The sequence below is a fragment of the Saccostrea cucullata genome, unplaced genomic scaffold (genome assembly GCF_032062105.1).
Source record: "Saccostrea cucullata isolate Sc308-1 unplaced genomic scaffold, CSIRO_AGI_Scuc_v1 ctg11313, whole genome shotgun sequence".
In the NCBI taxonomy this organism is placed as follows: Eukaryota; Metazoa; Mollusca; class Bivalvia; order Ostreida; family Ostreidae; genus Saccostrea; species Saccostrea cuccullata.
Genome location: NW_026923202.1, coordinates 1 through 21,218, shown reverse-complemented (window position 1 = coordinate 21,218; position 21,218 = coordinate 1). Strand labels below are relative to the sequence as shown.

Genomic DNA, 21,218 nt, shown 5'->3' with positions numbered 1-21,218 from the left:
ACTTGAGTTACTTCAAAAACCTCAAAGATAAAAGTTGAGGCTCTGTCTAGAGAGGGAATTAAATCTTAACTTGTGCTGTAAATATTAACCAATTCATGTATAGTTGTATGTACCGTAATTTAGGTGAACTGAATTTTTTTTCAAGAAGATTTTTACCAATTTTTAAATTGCTGTGTAAATTATCCAGGCTTATTTATGTGCAATATATATCTCTGGAAAGATGATTTATTACAAGATAACACTAACTATAGAGTATCTCTCTTTCTCCAGATTTAGACTTGGCAGTTGCTTCCTCACCTACAAATAAAGGAATGTCCCCAAACTGGCCGAAGAGGTCACCTGATCAAGGTACATTTGAATCTTTATTTCTTTCGTTAAGAATCATGAACATCCTCAAAAAGTTTTGCAGATTAAAGAAGATGATTTTAACAAATAGAGAAATGATTTGAAACATGTAATTAGGGAAATATAAACTGTTTGAAATTTTTATGTGAAATCTTATTTTATCTAGGATCTTTAAGAATTCCAGAGATTCAGGAGAGATTAGGGCATGCAGTTAATAATCTAGTCAAACACTTCTATAAACCAGAAAAAGAGGTCAGTATTCCTTACAGTTATTGAGGATTTTCAAATTAGGACAAAAATCAATTAATTACCCTTAGGATGGAATTGTTTTGAAAGTTTTAAGAGATTGTGTTTTAAAGGGGAATAACTCTGGAAAACAACATTTTTATGTAGAATTTTTATATGTACATTTGATTTCAATATGTATTAAAAAAAATTATATATGAAAGATATGATACACAGAAAATTTGTTTGGTCTCTAAAAGATTGTGTTTTAAAGGGGGATAACTCCGAAAGTTAACGTAATATTCCCATGAAATGTTAATACATGTACAATGCATATCAATACATATAAAAAATCTTTTGAATGAAAGATGATGTATATAGTCAACTAAAACGTCCTCTTATTGACAGAGGGGGAATTTGACCTACTTATTGTGTGGGGACCAGGGCTTGGTTCATTGTCTGGAGCTGGTATTCCAGTACGGATTCAGGTCATCAAGAATCTTTAGGAACAAATTCTTCATCTGGGACTACCTTGGTTAGTATAAGTGTTCATATGTTATGAATGAATATCTGTACAAATGAACATGTGCATATATTAAACAAGTCAGGATAAATAAAGTGCAAATTTTGTTGTTTTCTGAATAGATATGTACTCATATTTGAAAATGACATTTTTGTTGAAAAATTTCTGATATGGTAAGGTCATAACATTGAAGAAATAGCAATAAAGAGTATAAGTACCTAATCATTGTAACCATTGGTTTTTTTTCTATTTTTGTTGAGGACCTACTGGGTACTGTAAATCACTTTTTATTCATAGCAATAACCACAATTCATAAAAAATTTTGTCTGGCTCATAAAGAATTACCCAGTATTGAATATTTTGTGAAAATAAGGTGTTGCTAAAATTAAGTGAAGTACAGTTGTTGTTTTACTTAAAGCCCGAGATAATAAGCACCACCCTCAGATTTACCTGGTCTGTATCCCCCTGTCAATCAAATAAATTAAGGGCCATCATTGGGTACTTGAAATTGATTGACATTCAGCTACTCCAGCCCCTGTGTATATCTCCTTCACCTTGTTTGACACGCGTGGCCACCATAAAATTAACTTTCGGTCATCGGATGTTTACCGCTAAATCACTATCGTAATGAGGAAGCCATTTCGATACAAACAATTTTAACCTGATTATAATTGAGTATGATTATCTTTATTACAAACATTTCATTATAAAATGAAAATGATCTCATAATAGTGTTTCAATACAGCAAATCAAGATTGTGTATATTTTTTCTAATGAAAAGTGTATAGGCGACTGTTTTCAGTCGTAAAAAGATTCTTGTTTTGAGACGCGGCGAAAACATTACAGAGCATAAAGGAGAAAATAAGCTGGTAACATTTTTTGCATGTATTGGATAGCAATGTTGAAAACAAAATGCCTGGACCAGTATTTTAAGAATTTCTTTCTTTTCTCTTCCTTTTTTATAACCGAGCATTTCTTGCTACATGGGGTTGTTACCTCCGTTCAAGGTCACAGGTGTTAAAAATAGTTTCGAAAGAAATACGTAAGTTAGCAATAAATTAATATGTTGTTTTCAGTTGTTTAATTATAATCTGAATTTACTAAAAATACATACATATTTGTATGTAATTTTAACTTTACGAAACCATCATTATCGCGAATTTTTCACAATAAGATACAGAATGTACATCTGCTAAAAATAGGACCACGCAACTTTTTATACAAACGGTAAGTAACTGTTACTATTTGACGTGATCGAAGCTCTAATTGCTAAATATGAAAAGTTTTTAAGATTTTGAAAGGGACAGGCAAGGATGAGTATTTTACTTTGAATTTTTACCTGTGTTTCATTATTTTTTTTTTAACATCGAAACTCGAGCCATTGCTACTGTGACATACAATGTACTAAGGTACATACCGTAGATTTTTTAACAAAAGTCGACCGGTGAGATTTCTGCTTGTATGATATTAGATATAAGTCTGAAATTATGGAATTTATAATTATCATCAATTATTACTTATGATATTTTTTATTTACGGTGTCGAGATTTATTAATTTACTTAATGATGAACATAGGGCCAGCAAGCTGTACAGGTAATACTCATTGACTTCCTGTGTATACTGTTTGTGTATAGGGATTAGCGCTTCCCACGGTCTGCACGACCGTCAGTGCCTCGGGGTGCCACGCATGTAAAATTTAGTCCCTCCCCTTACCTGAGAAAACCGTACGGTTAGAAATCTCGGCCTTTAAGCAAAAATTATGATGTTGCAAGAAATAATGTCTTGTTAACAACTCTTTCTTTTCTTTCAGTATTAGTATCATTATTCTGATTGTGTGATTTCAGAAAAGGTAAAGCAACATTTTGAGAGTGTGCTGACCGGTGAAGTGCGACAAGCCATCACAGATGGAGCTAAAGCCGGCTACTGGATTTACTGTAACTTCCTCAGTAAAATCAACAATGCCACAGAGTCTGTGGGAAAGGACGGCAAATTTCAGATATTTGTTTGTGTCGGTATAAGGTAAGCTTTAGATAAACAGTTAGTAATACATAGTTATTAAGAATGGAAATTACACAGTGGTAATATTATACAGTGATTGACTGGGTATGAGGGCAACATATGATTTGTTGGACCTGAAGGTGAAAATGTTGCCTGAGGACGCAGGCCAACGGCAACATTTTCACCTTCAGGTCCAACAAATCGTATGTTGCCCGAATCCCAGTCTATAACTGTTTTGTTTTACCCTTCAGTGCTCACTCAAAAATTTAATCAAAATACACTTTCTTATCAGTTACTTTATATTGAAAATTATGGCTTAATCAATAAATATAAAACAATAGCTGAGAAATATGAAAATCAATTATATTTTTATTATATCACAAAAATTATTTATCACAAAACATACTCTCTCCTTCTTCCTTACCTTGCTGGTAGCAGCAACTCTTGCAGCTCTTAACTTAGGCTATTTCTGTGTCGCCGATATTGAACTATGATTAATTACTTGTGATGTAGCAGTGACGTTGCTGTCTAACAATTCTTATGTTGGACCAGCAGGCCAGTCAACAGTGAACTTGTTAGACCGATGTAATAAAAATTTCTTTTGTTGGACTTTTATTAGTAACAAATATATAGAAAGCTTTTTAGCTCACCTCAACGAAGTTGGGGGAGCTTATGTAATACCCTCGGCGTCGGTGTCAGCGTCGGTGTCGGCGTCCCAGGTTAAGGTTAAGTTTTTTGGAGCAGTTTTCTTTTTAAGTACTTCTATGTCCTATATTGATTAGACATGCATGGAAGATGGTTCTAGTGTGTTTCATTGTACCAGTCAAAGTTTCAGATGCTGCAATTTCGGCAAAGGAATGACCAGGTTAATGTTTTTGGAGCAGGTTAACATTTTTGGTGCAGTTTTTGGTGCAGGTTTCATTTCCAAGTAACTATAAGCCCTATGTTGACTAAACTTGCATGGATGATACATCTAAGGATGCATACTACCAGGCTTGCTTCGGATGCTGAATCTGACCTACATTTTACGGTTGAGTGAACAGGTTAAAGTTTTTGGTGCAGGTTTCATTTCCAAGTAACTATAAGCCCTATGTTGACCAAACTTGCATTGATGATACATCTACGGATGCGTACTACCAGACTTGCTTCGGATGCTGAATCTGACCTACATTTTACGGTTGAGTGAACAGGTTAAAGTTTTTGGTGCAGGTTTCATTTCCAAGTAACTATAAGCCCTATGTTGACCAAACTTGCATGGATGATATATCTAAGGATGCATACTACCGGGCTTGCTTCGGATGCTGAATCTGACCTACATTTTCCAGTTGAATGAACAAGTTAAAGTTTTTGGTGCAGGTTTCATTTCCAAGTAATTATAAGCCCTATGTTGACCAAACTTGCATGGATGATACATCTAAGGATGCACACTACAGGGCTTGCTTCGGATGCTGAATCTGACTTACATTTTCTGGTTGAGTGAACAGGTTAAAGTTTTTGGTGCAGGTTTCATTTCCAAGTAACTATAAGCCCTATGTTGGCCAAACTAGCATGGATTATACATATAAGGATGTATACTACCAGGCTTGCTTCGGATGCTGTATCTGACCTACATTTTCCAGTTGAGTGAATAGGTTAAAGTTCATTTCCAAGTAACTATGAGTTCTTTAATGACCAAACTTGCGTGGATGATACATATAAGGATGCATACTACTGGGCTTGCTTCGGATGCTGAATCTGACCTACTTTTTGTTGATGAGTGAAAATGTTAGTTTTTGATGCATGTTTCATTTTCAATTAACTATGAGCCCTATAATGAGCAAACTTGCATGGATGATACATCTTAGGATGCACACTAATGGACTTGCTTCGGATGCTGAATTCGACATACATTTTCAGATAATAGACCAGGTAAAAGTTATGGGTGCAGGTCTATTACCAAAAAACTATAAGGCTTATATAACATTGTAAGTTTCAGATGCTGCAATTTCAGCAAAGGAATGACCAGGTTAATGTTTTTGGAGCAGGTTAACATTTTTGGTGCAGTTTTTGGTGCAGGTTTCATTTCCAAGTAACTATAAGCCCTATGTTGACTAAACTTGCATGGATGATACATCTAAGGATGCATACTACCAGGCTTGCTTCGGATGCTGAATCTGACCTACATTTTACGGTTGAGTGAACAGGTTAAAGTTTTTGGTGCAGGTTTCATTTCCAAGTAACTATAAGCCCTATGTTGACCAAACTTGCATTGATGATACATCTACGGATGCATACTACCAGTCTTGCTTCGGATGCTGAATCTGACCTACATTTTACGGTTGAGTGAACAGGTTAAAGTTTTTGGTGCAGGTTTCATTTCCAAGTAACTATAATCCCTATGTTGACCAAACTTGCATGGATGATATATCTAAGGATGCATACTACCGGGCTTGCTTCGGATGCTGAATCTGACCTACATTTTCCAGTTGAATGAACAAGTTAAAGTTTTTGATGCAGGTTTCATTTCCAAGTAATTATAAGCCCTATGTTGACCAAACTTGCATGGATGATACATCTAAGGATGCACACTACAGGGCTTGCTTCGGATGCTGAATCTGACCTACATTTTCTGGTTGAGTGAACAGGTTAAAGTTTTTGGTGCAGGTTTCATTTCCAAGTAACTATAAGCCCTATGTTGGCCAAACTAGCATGGATTATACATATAAGGATGTATACTACCAGGCTTGCTTCGGATGCTGTATCTGACCTACATTTTCCAGTTGAGTGAATAGGTTAAAGTTCATTTCCAAGTAACTATGAGTTCTTTAATGACCAAACTTGCGTGGATGATACATATAAGGATGCATACTACTGGGCTTGCTTCGGATGCTGAATCTGACCTACTTTTTGTTGATGAGTGAAAATGTTAGTTTTTGATGCATGTTTCATTTCCAATTAACTATGAGCCCTATAATGAGCAAACTTGCATGGATGATACATCTTGGGATGCACACTAATGGACTTGCTTCGGATGCTGAATTCGACATACATTTTCAGATAATAGACCAGGTAAAAGTTATGGGTGCAGGTCTATTACCAAAAAACTATAAGGCTTATATAACATTGTATTAACCAAACTTGCACAAATGTTGCATCAAGAGATGAAAACACTCAAATTTGCTTCAGATGCTGGATTTTAATTGCATTTTCATGAAGAAGAACTAGTTTCAATTTTTTATGTAGTTCTATTTCAAAATCAGATTAAAATTGCTTAAATATTTTCATTTTTGGAATGTACACTTCTTGTTGGTTAATTGTGTGACTTTGCCTTACTTAAAGACAACATTCGTTGAGGTGAGCTCTGTAATCTCTGATTACCTATGTTTAATATAAGGGTATAACAATCTCACTTATAGAGCAGGCGTCGGGGCTATAAAACTTAGACGAGCTCACTTTTGATCTCAGTCTCACTTTTCCACTATATATTCCTTTGGAAAAATTGAGACCGTGATCAAAAGTGAGCTCGTCTGAGTATTCTAGCCTCAGTGCCCATATATAAAGTGGTGTAAAATAGGTTTAGGTTCAAGTGCAGGGTTGTGGCCAACTCAACAAGAAGCTTTCCTGTGTTGACTTTGGTTTCCTTGTGGAAAATAAACCCATATCATATAGTCAGTTTTTAGAAGCTACAGTTTAAATTATCAAAGAATTTTCCTGAATGTAATTTTTTTCAGAGGGTTGACATTTGTATCAGTTAATTTGTATGACACGCCTCCTTTCAGGGATCATCTGTTGCAGAAGTTACTTCCCCTGATTGCCAACACCCCAGTGACGGCCCAGATGTATGAGGAGAACTCCTTTCTGAGGAATTACAGCCACATTAACTACTTAGTACACATACTCAGTACACTGGAGGAGTTCCAGATCACCCTAGAGTCCTCCCTCCTCCGCGGATTAGATATATGAGAAAGAAAATGGGGGAAGGGGGGAAGGGGTAAAAAAGTTCTACCCACCAATATTTATACATCTTATATTCAAATTAGTTTTGAATTCCCATTAATTTCTTGCTAGGATTTACGACAGCAAAACCTGTGATTATTTTGTTTTATCTTTTTTTTTCTTCCTTGTGTAATTTGTTCACATATTAGGATTTTTTCCTTTTTTGTTATAGCTCAAATTAAAACTAAGCATGACAGTCCTTTACCAGTTTAGTATGTCATATATTTTTTTTTCGTCCTTGCCATATATAGATTTTATATTTTCAATAGTAAAAAATATGCATGAAGTTTATTAATTTACAATATTTTTATTTGTAATGATATTGCTACCCAAGTAAGATGATTCAGTCTTTAATTGCATATACGATGTACATGTACCACACACATACAGAACCATGCACAATACTTATATAATGTATGGTTTCGTGTTACAGTGCATTGGCAACATGCATTTGGTAATATTTTAATAGTACTGTATTAAGAACTTGCAATAACACTGTCTCAGATTTTACTCCTTGGTGCAAAATTACATGTAATACTTATTAGTCAAATTACTGAATCTTTTCAGGTCTTTTGCAAGCAGTTTCTTTGTACTGCATTTGTGTACAAAGTGCCCTACATTTTGATAAATAAAATACCGTTGTTTACTAATTGTCGGATCCATATTCCATTGTTCTTGTGAATTTATGTCCAGTATTATAATCTTTGATTTTTTATACATGTACATCAAAGGATATACATTTAATGACTTTTTTTTCATGAAAATTACTCAATTTTTAAAGGGTAAATGATTCAAGATAAAAAAAAGAACTTATCTTGGTTTTATATTTTAACATTTTTTCCATCCTGTACAAAAAAAGGTTCAATTTATTCAAGAAAAAAATAGTACAATTCTCTCTCATCCTTGGACTTTCAGTAAAGTGTGGCATTCTCAACACTACGTAAAAAAGCGTCTCTCAAATGGCAATGTAGATTCTCATTGGTTAAGAAAAAATTACCATCGGCAACTTTAAATTGTTATTGACAACAAAGAGACAGCTTAAGCCCCACCTTTTTGCCGTACGAATAGCTATCATTAGATCTTTGCTACACTCATTGACATTAGTCCGAATATCTATCCCTTGTATATTTCAACAGTGAATGAAAGGCGGAAAAAATTCAGATGCTAATTATGTAACATCTAAACTGCCACACCTTACTGAAAAAGTCCAAAAATAACAGAGAATTGTACTGTGAGGATATATTAGATGTATTCTTGTAACCAATACTCAGATTTTTTGCAATATTGTATCCATAAACCTTGCGATTATTCATTAATGTTATCATATGTGTTCATTTTGTTATGACAGAATGAACTGCATATTTGTTAAAATCTTGACAGAAATATCCATAAATTTCAAAAGTTTCCAGAAAAAATTGAGAGGTTGTAATTTTTTATTAGTTGGTTAATATAGTTAGGATTGTCCTCTCTCAATGTGCCAATTCTATTTTTTTTTCTAGAGATGTTATTTCTTGTGATTAAAATTATATATTAAGTTAATTGTACTAATCTATTGTCTTGCGTCTCAGAATCATGTTTGGTAATTTTATTTTTTTTTTTTTTGCAATATACATGTATGTGTACCTATGACTAGTAAGTTGCCAATTTGGAATTATTTAGCTCTTGCAATTAAAATATACAAGGGATTGACTTTTTAAATACCTTGAAGATACATACCGAATTATATGTTTTATGTGTTAATCACTTTGTTATATGCAACAGTTCGTTAACACTTTTAATCTGGTGCATTGGATATAAATCTCAATGCACACCTGTGTGCAAGTTGAAATTTGTCAAAAATAGGATCATAGTCTACATGTTATGTATTAAGACTGTCTTACATCAATATAAAATAATTTGTTTATACTTAAATGGAAAGCCTCGGTAGCTTTTGAACATTGAAAGGGTAAGGGGGTGGGGGGAAGAATGAGATGTTTAGAGGTATTTTTCCTGCAATTAAACTCTAGACAAAGTTGATTAGTATTCATGATTAGTATTCTACTTTGCAAAAGATGTATTTAATATAATATTTTTTTTAAAATGCATCTTACAACCAACTTTCTGAAACACCAAAACAGAATGTAAACATTCTTTCCTTGCAACAAAAAGTGGAAAGTGAATTTGTGGGATCTGTGAGATTCAGAATGTAATTCTATTCTGTTGTAATGTTAGAGTACTAGGTTTTATGCATGACTACCAGCATCCTAGATATTACAGATCTCCATTATGTACTCTACAGCATATGTTTTGATTGAAGTCGTATGTATAACTGTACTGTTAAGTGTAGTATTAATTTATTTTTTGTTTATATGAAAAAAATATGATTGGAATTTTGTTATCTTGTTCTTATACTGTCTAGCAATAGTGGTTTGTAAAAATCCTTATTATTTTCTTTTATACAATGGATCCATATTAAATTTATAGATTGTTCTATCTGGATAATGTTTATGAATAATAAATGTTGAGATTTACTTTGGTGTTTAGTTTTGGCCAGTTTGTATGAAGAGTCTTTAGGCTCCTATCTCTGTCTATGTGTACCTTAGTTGCAAAGACACTTTACCCCTCCCCTAAAGTGTTAAAGCCTAGCTGGTCTTTTCACTTTTTTTTTATAAAAGCACAATTTTGTTGACATACCTGTGTTCTGATTCATACATGTGTCTCCACCCCACCCCGGTCCCTCCTCAAAATATACATGTATTACGAACATTTTATAATTAGATAATCTAATCCCACTCTGTTTTTTTTATGAAAAAAACAGCTATTTCGCCATTGAGCAGTGCATGAGAGATTGTTCTTTTAGTGTTAATGCATATATAATGCGACATGGGACCTCGTTTATACAGACTCACCTGATTAAATGGTCTGCAAATTCCGGTGTTGGAGTAAAGCCCGAGTGTTTTCTAAATGCAAGTTGTGTTGGGGGGGGTCCTTTTTCTTGTTCCCACTTTTTTTTCAACTTGGTAGGTTACATTACTATGAGAAAAATTGACTATGCTGCAATAAAAAGCGTTGGAATAATATTTCGATGAACATATTTATGATAAATTAGCAGTAAAGAATTGTTAGGAAAGAATTGGGGTGGAAGGGGTGGGGTAATCACCCCTTCTTCCTGGTAGTACGTATCTGTCATATTTATCCAGACTTCAACCTGACCTCCACCTAACGATGAAGTATGTAAAAATATTTGGGAACATAGTTCAATATACAGTGATGAGACTTAGATGTGGAATATTTTTTTTTTTTAAAAATCGTCTTTGATGACGTACAGCTACATGTACACCCATGCACCAGGCCTACTTTGAAATGAAATGAAAAATTAACCGTTTATCAATCCTTCGTCTTCAAAGAGAATAAAGTTGATTGGATAAATGAAACGCTCTGAATATGTTGCACTTTTCACGAGGTTTACTTTAAGGATTGATAATATATAAAATGTAAATCTTATTACTAGTATTTAATTTTTAATCCTGTCACGCAATCCCATACATTTATGGTCACTTGAACTTTAAATTAAACAATGAAATGCAGCTAAATTAATAACATTTTTTTAACAACGAATAAGTTTGCCTATAAGAAACACTGATTGGGGTTATTATGAGAAACAAATGTTGATAATTTTTTTACGGAAAGGTAAGTTGTTTTATTTTTATTTTATAATCTATCATTGTGGAATGAATTTAAATCTAGTTGTCAGAATATCGATTGCAAAAATTCAACGAGTATATTAGACATAAAGTTTCAAAGTATTAAAATAAGCAGTACCTTATTCTGTATTTGTATGGTTCAATGGTTAATTACTATCCAGGTTTTGAATTTTCACGTCACAGATTTGCTTAAAAAGCATTTTGAAAAATGTACTATGGTGTTCTGTTTTTTGATTTAGGCATTCTTAGTATTATATCATTTAATATCTGTCGATTTCATTAATTGTGATAGGTTTCATATTAAATTTCCTCTGCTCAGTCATATAAAATGTTGCTTTAACTTGTGATTTTCCGATATAAATTTTTTTACAAGTAAAATACATACAAATATTTATTTGAGTTTTATGTCATATTGAGAGTTATCTCTCTTATCAGAGTATCACTGAACCTTAAGCCCAGCGCGATCTTTTTTTTTTTTTTGAGCCAAATCTTACTTTTCAAATCTTAGTTCCTTTTGTAAATTTGAGACTAGGAAAAAAGCTAGTGTATCCATCTTTTGACGTTTTATGGAATAAATGTTTTGGTCGATATATATATTGCTTTTACTATAATTAAATGAAAGATTTTCCTTCAATAACAATAAAGACCAAAAAACCAAAACTCCCGCAGCCAGGCTTCACCTCAAATGCCCTCACCTGAGCTTTACCCTGGACCCACTGGACTTGAGATCTTAAGGTGGCCTCCCGACCCTAGCCTTTGGCAACCATTTTTAATGAATCCTAAATCCGTTATACGAGATATGCTCCTATTACTCTTCATGTAATTTTATTTAAAGAATAAAAAAAATTATCTCCATTGCTTTATTTCATACCTCTCAAAAGGATATGATTTTTCGTGCCCCCTTTTGTTTGGTAAAATATATAGTTGTCAAGGTTTTTTTTTTTTATCCGATGACTTTATGTTCAAATATGAAATTTAACAACCCCACCCCCCCCCCACCCCCCCCCCCCCCCTGCGAAAAAAGATAACAGTACACATTTTCCATATGCACTATAGTTAGTATACAACGTGCTGTTTTACTTTCAGATCAAGCCTGAGTAAGAATGGGGTGTTCAAACAGTACTGAAAGATCATACGAAAGGAGAAAATCAAAAAGTCCAAAAACTTTACCAGAAATAAAAATAACAGAGGACTCGGACAGACACTCGATTAAATCATCATCCTCTTCGTCGTCATCTTCTTCTTCCTCCTCTTCCTCTTCCGGTTCCCATAAGGCCTCAAAACCAAGGAAACCCAAAAAACTCCGGAAGTCTAAGAAAGGTCGGAAAAATAAGAAAAAGGATAAAATAGAATGCGAGGTGTTTGAGGATAAAGGCAGTGATAAAGCTTCCTTAGATATCCAACACAATGAAATTGATGAACCTGTCGCGATCGTCTGCGTTGTAAAGCAGGAAGAACCAGTTTTATTGATATGCCCAGCAGCGGAAGAGAAAGCACATGTTACAGAGGAAGCGGAAATTATAATGCCGGAAGACAAATCACCGGAAGAAACAAAACCGGAACAAGAGACCGACAACACTGATGAGAAACCAAGCGAGACAAATCAGGAATCGCCAGAAAAAGAAAGTGGACAAAATGAGGCTTCTGATGTTGAATACTGAAAGACATATATAAATACTTAAGTATAATTCTGCCTATAAATATTGAGACAGAATATACTTTTATGTCGCACGTTTTTTCTCGTAAAAGATGACTGAAACGAATCATATTTTGATAATAAACCAGGTTCAAACATTTTGAGGACAAGCTTATTCAAAGAATATGTGTCCATCGCTGAAGGAAAAAGGGGAGGATGCTCAGATTGGGGTTTACCCTCCCCCTTCTCCGAATTTGCAGAATTACTAAATTATGTACTGAAGCAAAAAAAAAAAATGCAAATATGGATATAAAGATTTGACTGCTCATTTTTAAAAATATTCTTTTAATATGAAATATTTATTACATTATCGATCCGGGGGTTTTTCACATCCAAAGCGAGAACCTTTCCCCTCGGCCATCGAAGAACTTAAATCTAATGATTACATCACATTCTACACTGTCAAAATTTTACAATCGTGTCTAGTTTACCCTCTACCAAACCTTTTGACTTCAAAATCAGTAGGCGTCTTCTTTAGACCATAGGGAGTTGTCATGTAGAATTTTTAAAAGTCGCAAAAGTTAAAAGGCTTCTTGAGATATCCCTTGGAAATGAAAGTGTGACAGAAAGGCAGCCGAACGGAGGGGCGTACAGAAGGGCGATAGGGAACGAAGGGAGTTTGGTGTAACATTTAATCGCAAAATCTCAAAAGGTTCTTGAGATATCGCCCTGAAAAGAAAGTTTTACTAACACTTATACATTTATAAAATGTGTGAATTTACAACCTTGACCTGTTGACCTTAAATTCAATAGGGATCTTCTTTAAGCCATAGAGAGTTGTGGTTTAAAATACCATTGCAAAAGCTCAAAGTTAATGCGGAAACTGTTAAAACAGACATAATTTTTAAATGAATGACTTTTACCTTTGACCTCAAAATCAAAAGGGACCTGCCGTAGGCCATTGGAAGTTATTACGTAAATTTTCATTGCAGAAGTTCACAGGCTTCTTGAGATACATATGTATCATGTGGAAACGAAAGTGTTACGCACAGACAGAATCCACTACAGACGGACGGATAGACAGCTAGACAGACACATTGAAATTGCACAGAAATATCATTCTATGAATTTTTTTTGTATAATTCATAGTAAAATATACAAATATCCAAACTTGTTTATGAATAATGTACATGTACAACAGTATAAATAGACATTAAAATGAAGTACACAGTTCAAGGCTATATTCGAACTCTACAACTTCAGGGAAAAAGGCAATTAAGTTCAAACTATGTGGCATACATATGTATGTCCTTAATTGTGTCTGTATAGCCTAGTGGTGTGTGATGACCTGTTTTTGTATTTGGGGTCTCTGGTTCAACCTCACCCAGCCCCTATTCCAGATTTTGATCAGTAAATATTTGCTTTTTTTTTTGTTTTGTTATACTTAAAAAACTAATTTTACCAATTTAATGTATACCTCATCTCCCACTCTACCTCCCCGTCCTTTTTTCTACCACTCCCCCTCCCCTCTTTCATCCCTCCCTCTCACCCTCACCACTCCCTCTCACACACTCTCTCTCATCACTTCCTCTCTCTCCCATCACTCTCTCTTTCTTTCTCTCACCACTCTCTCTCTCCCTTTCACCACTCCCTCTCTCTCTCCACTCCCTCTCTCTTATTACTCCCTCCCCTCTCTCTTCCTCCCCTCTCTCTCACCCCTCCCTCTCACCCTCTCCCTCTCTCTCACCCTCCCTCTCACCCCTCCCTCTCTCTCACCCCTCCCTCTCACCCTCTCCCTCCCTCTCGCCCTCTCCCTCTCTCTCACCCTCCCTCTCACCCCTCCCTCTCTCTCACCCCTCCCTCTCACCCTCTCCCTCCCTCTCGCCCTCTCCCTCTCTCTCACCCCTCCCTCTCACCCTCTCCCTCCCTCTCACCCTCTCCCTCTCTCTCACCCTCTCCCTCTCACCCTTTCTCTCACCCTTTCCCTCTCTTTCACCCCTCCCTCTCACCCTCTCCTTCTCACCCTCTCCCTCTCACCAACTCCCTTTCTCTCACCCTTTCCCTCTCACTCTCTCCCGCTCTCTCACCCCTCCCTCTCACCCTCTCCTTCCCTCTCACCCTCTCTCTCACCCTCTCCCTCTCACCCTTTCCCTCCCTCTCACCCTCTCCCCCTCTCTCATCCCTCTCTCTCACCCTCTCCCTAACTCTCACCCCTCCCTCTCACCCTCTCCCTCTCTCTCACCCCTCTCTCTCACCCTCTCCCTCTCTCTCACCCTCTCTCTCACCCTCTCCCTATCTCTCACCCTCTCTCTCACCCTCTCCCTCTCTCTCACCCCTCCCTCTCACCCTCTCCCTCCCTCTCACCCTCTCTCTCACCCTGTCCCTCGCTCTCACCCCTCTCTCTCACCCTCTCCCTCTCTCTCACCCCTCTCTCTCACCCTCTCCCTCTCTCTCACCCTCTCCCTCTCTCTCACCCCTCCCTCTCACCCTCTAGCTCCCTCTCTCCCTCTCTCTCACCCTCTGCGTCTCTCTCCCCCATCCCTCGAACCCTCTCTCTCACCCCTCTCTCTCACCCCTCTCTCTCACCCTCTCCCTCTCTCTCACCCCTCCCTCTCACCCTCTCCCTCCCTCTCACCCTCTCTCTCACCCTCTCCCTCTCTCTCACGCTCTCTCTCACCCCTCCCTCTCACCCTCTCCCTCTCTCTCACCCCTCTCTCTCACCCTCTCCCTCTCTCTCACCCCTCCCTCTCACCCTCTCCCTCCCTCTCACCCTCTCTCTCACCCTCTCCCTCTCTCTCACCCCTCTCTCTCACCCCTCCCTCTCACCCTCTCCCTATCTCTCACCCCTCCCTCTCTCTTCTCCTCTCTCACCCCTCCCTCTCTCTTCCTCCCTCTCACCCCTCTCTCTCACCCTCTCCCTCTCTCTCACCCTCTCCCTCTCTCTCACCCCTTCCTCTCACCCTCTCTCTCACCCTCTCCCTCTCTCTCACCCCTCCCTCTCATCCTCTCCCTCTCTCTCACCCCTATCTCTCACCCTCTCCCTCTCTCTCACCCCTCCCTCTCCCCCTCTCACCCTCTCTCTCACCCTCTCCCTCTCTCTCTCACCCCTCTCTCTCACCCCTCCCTCTCACTCTCTCCCTATCTCTCACCCCTCCCTCTCTCTTCCTCTCTCTCACCACTCTCTCTCTTTTCTCTCTCACCACTCTCTCTCTCTCCCTCTCTCTCACCACTCCCTCTCCACCCTCTCCCTCCCTCTCGCCCTCTCCCTCTCTCTCACCCTCCCTCTCATCCCTCCCTCTCTCTCACCCCTCCCTCTCACCCTCTCCCTCCCTCTCGCCCTCTCCCTCTCTCTCACCCTCTCTCTCTCACCCTTTCTCTCACCCTTTCCCTCTCTTTCACCCCTCCCTCTCACCCTCTCCTTCTCACCCTCTCCCTCTCACCAACTCCCTTTCTCTCACCCTTTCCCTTTCACCCTCTCCTTCTCACCCTCTCCCTCTCACCCTCTCCCGCTCTCTCACCCCTCCCTCTCACCCTCTCCTTCCCTCTCACCCTCTCTCTCACCCTCTCCCTCTCACCCTCTCCCTCTCTCTCACCCCTCTCTCTCACCCTCTCCCTCTCTCTCACCTCTCCCTCTCACCCTTTCCCTCTCTCTCCCCCCTCCCTCTCCCCCTTTCTCTCACCCCTCTATCTCAACCCTCTCTCTCACCCTCTCCCTCCCTCTCACCCCTCTCTCTCACCCTCTCTCTCTCTCACCCCTCTCTCTCACCCTCTCCCTCTCTCTCACCCCTCCCTCTCACCCTCTCCCTCCCTCTCACCCCTCCCTCTCCACCTATCCCTCCCTCTCACCATCTCACTCCCTCTCCCTCTCTCTCACCCCTCCCTCTCTCTTCCCCCTCCCTCTCCCTCTCACCCTCTCCCTCTCTCTCACCCCTCCCTCTCACCCACCCCTCCCTCTCCCCCTCTCCCTCCCTCTCACCCTCTCTCTCACCCTCTCCCTCCCTCTCACCCCTCTCTCTCACCCTCTCCCTCTCTCTCACCCCTCTCTCTCACCCTCTCCCTCTCTCTCACCCCTCCCTCTCACCCTCTCCCTCCCTCTCACCCTCTCTCTCACCCTCTCCCTCTCTCTCACCCCTCCCTCTCCCTCTCACCCTCTCCCTCTCTCTCACCCCTCTCTCTCACCCTCTCCCTCTCTCTCACCCCTCTCTCTCTTACCCGTCATTACCGACTTGTGAGGAATTGGGCGCATGGAATACATTGTGGGGAAAGTGCTTCCGTATTACAATTTTATTAAAATAATAGGCAATTTTTATGGAAAATAACTATATTATTATAGACTCTCCTTTCTAATCGTAAAAATTACCTATCTGTCGTCTCTGTATGTAATCAAAAATTATGGGGAATGTTTTTTATCACTCATTCTTATGGGGAACGTCATCAGAACTCCTCTGGCTTTACTGTTGGATTCAACAATTATATCATTCTTGATGTATTGAACATTTTTCTCCTAATCCTCTACTTATTCGTGGATACAGTTTTACAATGACAAGTGGTATTTTGATGTATAGTCTGTTTAAAATAGCTAAATAAATTTTTACACTGCATAAATGACGTCATAATATTTACGAAACTCGTTACATTGAACATCGAGCCCGATTCCACTGTTGTCAACAAACATGCAACGGTTTCTATATCGAATCTAGGAACGGACTGGAAATTGATTTTGTTCATTTATATTTATGTAATAAAAGCAAAATAAACGGGGAATATATCAAGGATGACAGATAAACGCTGTTGAGTTTTTCTGCATTATTCCCAACTATAACGAGACCTTTTTCATGTTTATATTCTAGGATACAATGACATTTTTCAACGAAATAGGAAGTGTGCATGAAGTTTCGTTTATTAATTAATTAAAATAATTTAAAGGTAACAAGTCATCATAGATATTGAATTTAAACCCATCTCCTCCTTCCTTACCATTTTTCCCGATCCAACATTTCCACAATTTAAATAAAATGGTTTTTGTCTTTAGTTGAATAGTTTCTCTCTAGTTCATTTCTCCTTTAAAAAACATATTTGTAAAATAATAAACGAAGTCCTCAATTGATCGATGAATTAAAGAGATCAACAAATCGTTTAATTCAAAATTATTTGTTAACAGCATTTGTTGAGTTCAGTTTATCAATACATTTTCCAGCTTAAAGATTGTTTCATAAATTTTCAAAGTCAAAAGTTATATTTTTTCATTCAGTAAATCAATCTGACATTGTCTCCACGTTACGCAGTTGGGCGTGTTCGTTTGTGGGTGAATGGGCGTCGGAAGCAAATTGAAAGTGGGGTGGCTAATCGAAAGGGGGGGGGCTAAACCAACGAATAAAAGTAAACCAAAAAAATAACAAACCCCAATTTTCAATGCTTATATTATGTACAAAATAATGTTGAAATGCTGTCAAAATGCTGTAAAAAGTGTTGGGGGGGCTGAGCCCCCTAGCCCCCACCCCGGTTCTGACGCCTATGGGTGAGTGACGTAATTTGCATCGTGGGATCATTATCGAATACAGAAGTTCTCTTTGCGAGGGGATGCTCTGCCTTGTGGTGCCCTTGTCTTTTGGTTAAAAGCGCAAAGACATCGACATCATTTATTTCGTTCTGTGTATATAAGTGTGTTTTTTCTGTTATAAAAATTTTGGTCATTATGTTTTGAATACGAGAATTTTATGATACTTACCATGTGCATTCCAACAAGACATTCCACAATATAAAATAAGGCTTTACCTCAACTTGATTCTTAGAGTTTCAACCACAGACACCTAAGTGCATGTATGGATCCCCATTATTAATGGGAAAACAGTAAGATTACTTTTAATTTTCAAAAATATTGAATTTCCCGTCATTTATGTCAATAATTCACTCTATAAAAAAATGAAATTTTTCTTACGTACCGAGACGGACCAAATACAGTAAACAGTATATAGAGAAACACACAGCTCGCAAGATAAGAAACACAATTTACAAACAAAAAAGAGACAAATAAGTATTATTTTGAATAATACATTTGCAAGCACTATGTCAGAAAGATGTTTTCCTACTAGTATCTCTAAACTTCACTTTATCCTTTTCATTGAAGGTAGGAACCAAATACTAGTAACAGGCCGGGGTGGGGGGGGGGGGGTATTCCCTGCGCTTGAGCGGCTGCCCTCACGTGGAATCTTTCAATATTAGTTTGATAGTTGATAGGATGAAGGCCTTACTGTAGTGATCAGTACTATATTTGATTTGCATTGTGTGACACTTTTGTCCAGTGAAGTGACTGTATATACCTTATGCCTACATGTATCTTTATTTTGTGGCGAGGTCAAATACGAAAAGGATCTCACGAAAGATCCACAAGCAGTCTCTTAAAAGTGGCCCTAATGGGGTACCTGTAAAGTGCGAAACGAAATAGAAACGAAACGAACTGAAACGAAATCTGCCGAAACGAAACGAAATATACCGAAACGAAACGAAATCAAGACGAAACGAAAAAAAATCAAAACGAGGCCTGCCGAAACGAAACGAAACAAAACTTTCAGAGTGTTTATAAAGTCTATTTTTACTTCATATGAAATTTATATAGTTCGAGCACCACAAGCAATAGTTTCGCTTCAAGCTCATACATAGGCGTCGGAAATTGAAATAAGGAGGGGGGGGGGGCTTCATCAACAAAAAAGGTAAACCCCAATTTTCAATGCCTATATAATGTATATCTTCGCAAAAAAGTGGATGGGGGCACCCCCCCCTTCCGTGCTTCCGTTGCCTTTGTCATATTTTGTTAATATCCTACTGAATTTACCCACTTAAAATGACATCACTTCGAGAGACTTTTTTCTCGTCAATTAAATCGTTTTAGGTCTGGTAGAGCCTCTTTATTGCAAACGACTCATGTCTTCCTCGAAAATCACCTCGATAAAAATAGGACGGTGACCGTATGTACGTAGAAAGGATACACAAAATTCCGGTTGGGGTTACATGTAGAATTGAACGATGAAACCAGACACCTCGGAATGGAATACTAAATACTCCAAGTCTCTGGTTAATCCTAAGACATTGGCATTACATGTACAACATTACAGTGACTTTATTTCGACCCGTACATAAACGAGTCTTTACATGTAACACATCAATTTTGATAGATATGTTCTATCTAGTTAATTAAGGGCTGAAAATAAGAGTAAGATATAAAAATTAGAAAATACTGCACATATTGAAAATTCAAATTATACATGCATAATAGTAGTATAAAGGGTCCCGATAGCCCGGAAGATTCTGATTGGCTGAGAGAAATCATGTGATCAGTTCTGAGGCTGAGGGGATAAGTGGGTCAACTGAGTACAGTGCTAACCCTAACCCCCTAGCCCCCTAACCCTAACCCTAACCCTAACTAACCCTAAACCCCTAACCCTAACCCTAACCCTAACCCTAGCCCCTAACCCCCTAACCCTAACCCCCTAGCCCTAACTAACCCTAACTATCCCTAACTATCCCTATCCCCCTTAGCCCTAACTAACCCTAACCCTAACCCCCTAACCCTAACCCTAACCCCCTAACCCTAACCCTAACTAACCCTAACCCTAACTAACCCTAACCCCTAACCCTAACTAACCCTATCCCCTAGCCCCCTAACCCTAACCCTAACTAACCCTAACTAACCCTATCCCCCTAGCCCTAACTAACCCTATCCCCTAACCTATCCCTAAATACAGGGTGTGTTTACACTATACGTAGGTACTACGTTTTGTTTTTATGCTGACTATACAGGTAAAAATGCGCCGTGTGCAAAAAACATTACAAGAATGTGATTATGACGTCACGCTTCACAGTCTAGACAGTCCTCTAACCGGTTTGAACTGGTTTTACTGAAAGACAAGAACACACAGATTTTGATTTTTCAATTTTATTCAAGTGAAAATATACATACAACTTACATTTTCTGTTTCTTCTGGGCCTTCTCACTGGTCAGGGGTAGTTTCCTTTTAGTTTCCCTAGGTTTTCTTTCTATGTCTTTTACCGATACATAGCATGGCTCCATTTGTTTCTTACTCTCTCCTGATCCGCCCTGGGTCCCTTCTTTTTTCTGGTCAATGTTTCCTCCTTCTTCTCTCATTTTTGTCTCTTTCCCCGTGAATGACTTTGTGATTGGTGATAATAATCCACTAATGTAACAAAATCCACTGCTGTTATGACATTTCAGTTTTTCCATTTTGTTTTCAAGAGCACTCACCTTGCTGTTCAATTTATTCACCTTGTCATCCACATCATTCATCTTGGTGTTCATTTGATTTAGTTTGTTATCTAGAGCAGATAACATGTTTACAATTCCGTCCAGAGTAGTGTTTAAAATGCTCATATCTTCTTTATTCATGTCCTCAGGAAAATTAACCATGTCCAAATTCAAATCCAATTCCACGGCATCTTTTATTATCTCTGCCATGGGAGCTCCTACATATCCTTCAGGTGTCACATAATACTGGGAATTTTCTGAAGTATTCATCATTGCTTCTATTTCTTTTCACCTGTGTCCAGTTCTAAGTGCTCACGCAGAATGATTATCAAATTTTACAGTTTTTTTAGTTTATATACCTGCTATGAGCCGTGTGCACCTTTTTTACCTGGGCTTTATATACCTGTTACATCCTCTGTAAAGGACCGTGTGCCAAAACTTAGGGGCCGTGTGCACTTTTAACCTGCGTTTTCTATACCTGTTGCATCACCTGTAAGGGGTTCGTGTGCATCAATACGTTTTACCTACGTGGGCTATAAAAAATGAGAATAAAAAATAATAATAATATTTTT

General features: G+C 38.2%; 3 protein-coding genes across 3 annotated transcripts; all 3 read left to right on the top strand.

Annotated features, from left to right (window-relative positions):
• Window positions 1-306: 306 nt before the first annotated feature.
• On the top strand, window positions 307-7,331 carry LOC134263427 (DENN domain-containing protein 5B-like). Its single transcript, XM_062745770.1, has 5 exons — window positions 307-348; window positions 512-597; window positions 979-1,105; window positions 2,939-3,113; window positions 6,851-7,331. The coding sequence occupies exons 1-5, from the start codon at window positions 312-314 to the stop codon at window positions 7,032-7,034; spliced, it is 609 nt and encodes a 202-aa protein (XP_062601754.1). The 5' UTR covers window positions 307-311; the 3' UTR covers window positions 7,035-7,331.
• Window positions 7,332-11,853: 4,522 nt separating this feature from the next.
• On the top strand, window positions 11,854-12,411 carry LOC134263429 (ADP-ribosylation factor-like protein 6-interacting protein 4). Its single transcript, XM_062745772.1, has one exon. It carries the CDS (start codon window positions 11,854-11,856, stop codon window positions 12,409-12,411), a length of 558 nt encoding a protein of 185 aa, XP_062601756.1.
• A 1,631-nt stretch (window positions 12,412-14,042) lies between these two features.
• On the top strand, window positions 14,043-16,416 carry LOC134263428 (uncharacterized; the record flags this gene model as incomplete). Its single annotated transcript, XM_062745771.1, has 2 exons — window positions 14,043-14,269; window positions 16,275-16,416. Coding segments are annotated over 2 exons (369 nt in total), but the record flags the coding sequence as incomplete, so codon positions are not given.
• Window positions 16,417-21,218: the final 4,802 nt, after the last annotated feature.

Excerpts from the sequence above, each read along its gene's own strand:
- LOC134263427 (XM_062745770.1), top strand. The coding sequence starts at position 312 with ATGTCCCCAAACTGGCCGAAGAGGTCACCTGATCAAG. Across the intron at positions 1,106-2,938 it reads CTTCATCTGGGACTACCTTG|AAAAGGTAAAGCAACATTTT; the intron begins GTTAGTATAAGT and ends GTGTGATTTCAG. Across the intron at positions 3,114-6,850 it reads TTTGTTTGTGTCGGTATAAG|GGATCATCTGTTGCAGAAGT; the intron begins GTAAGCTTTAGA and ends GCCTCCTTTCAG.
- LOC134263429 (XM_062745772.1), top strand. The coding sequence starts at position 11,854 with ATGGGGTGTTCAAACAGTACTGAAAGATCATACGAAAGGAGAAAATCA.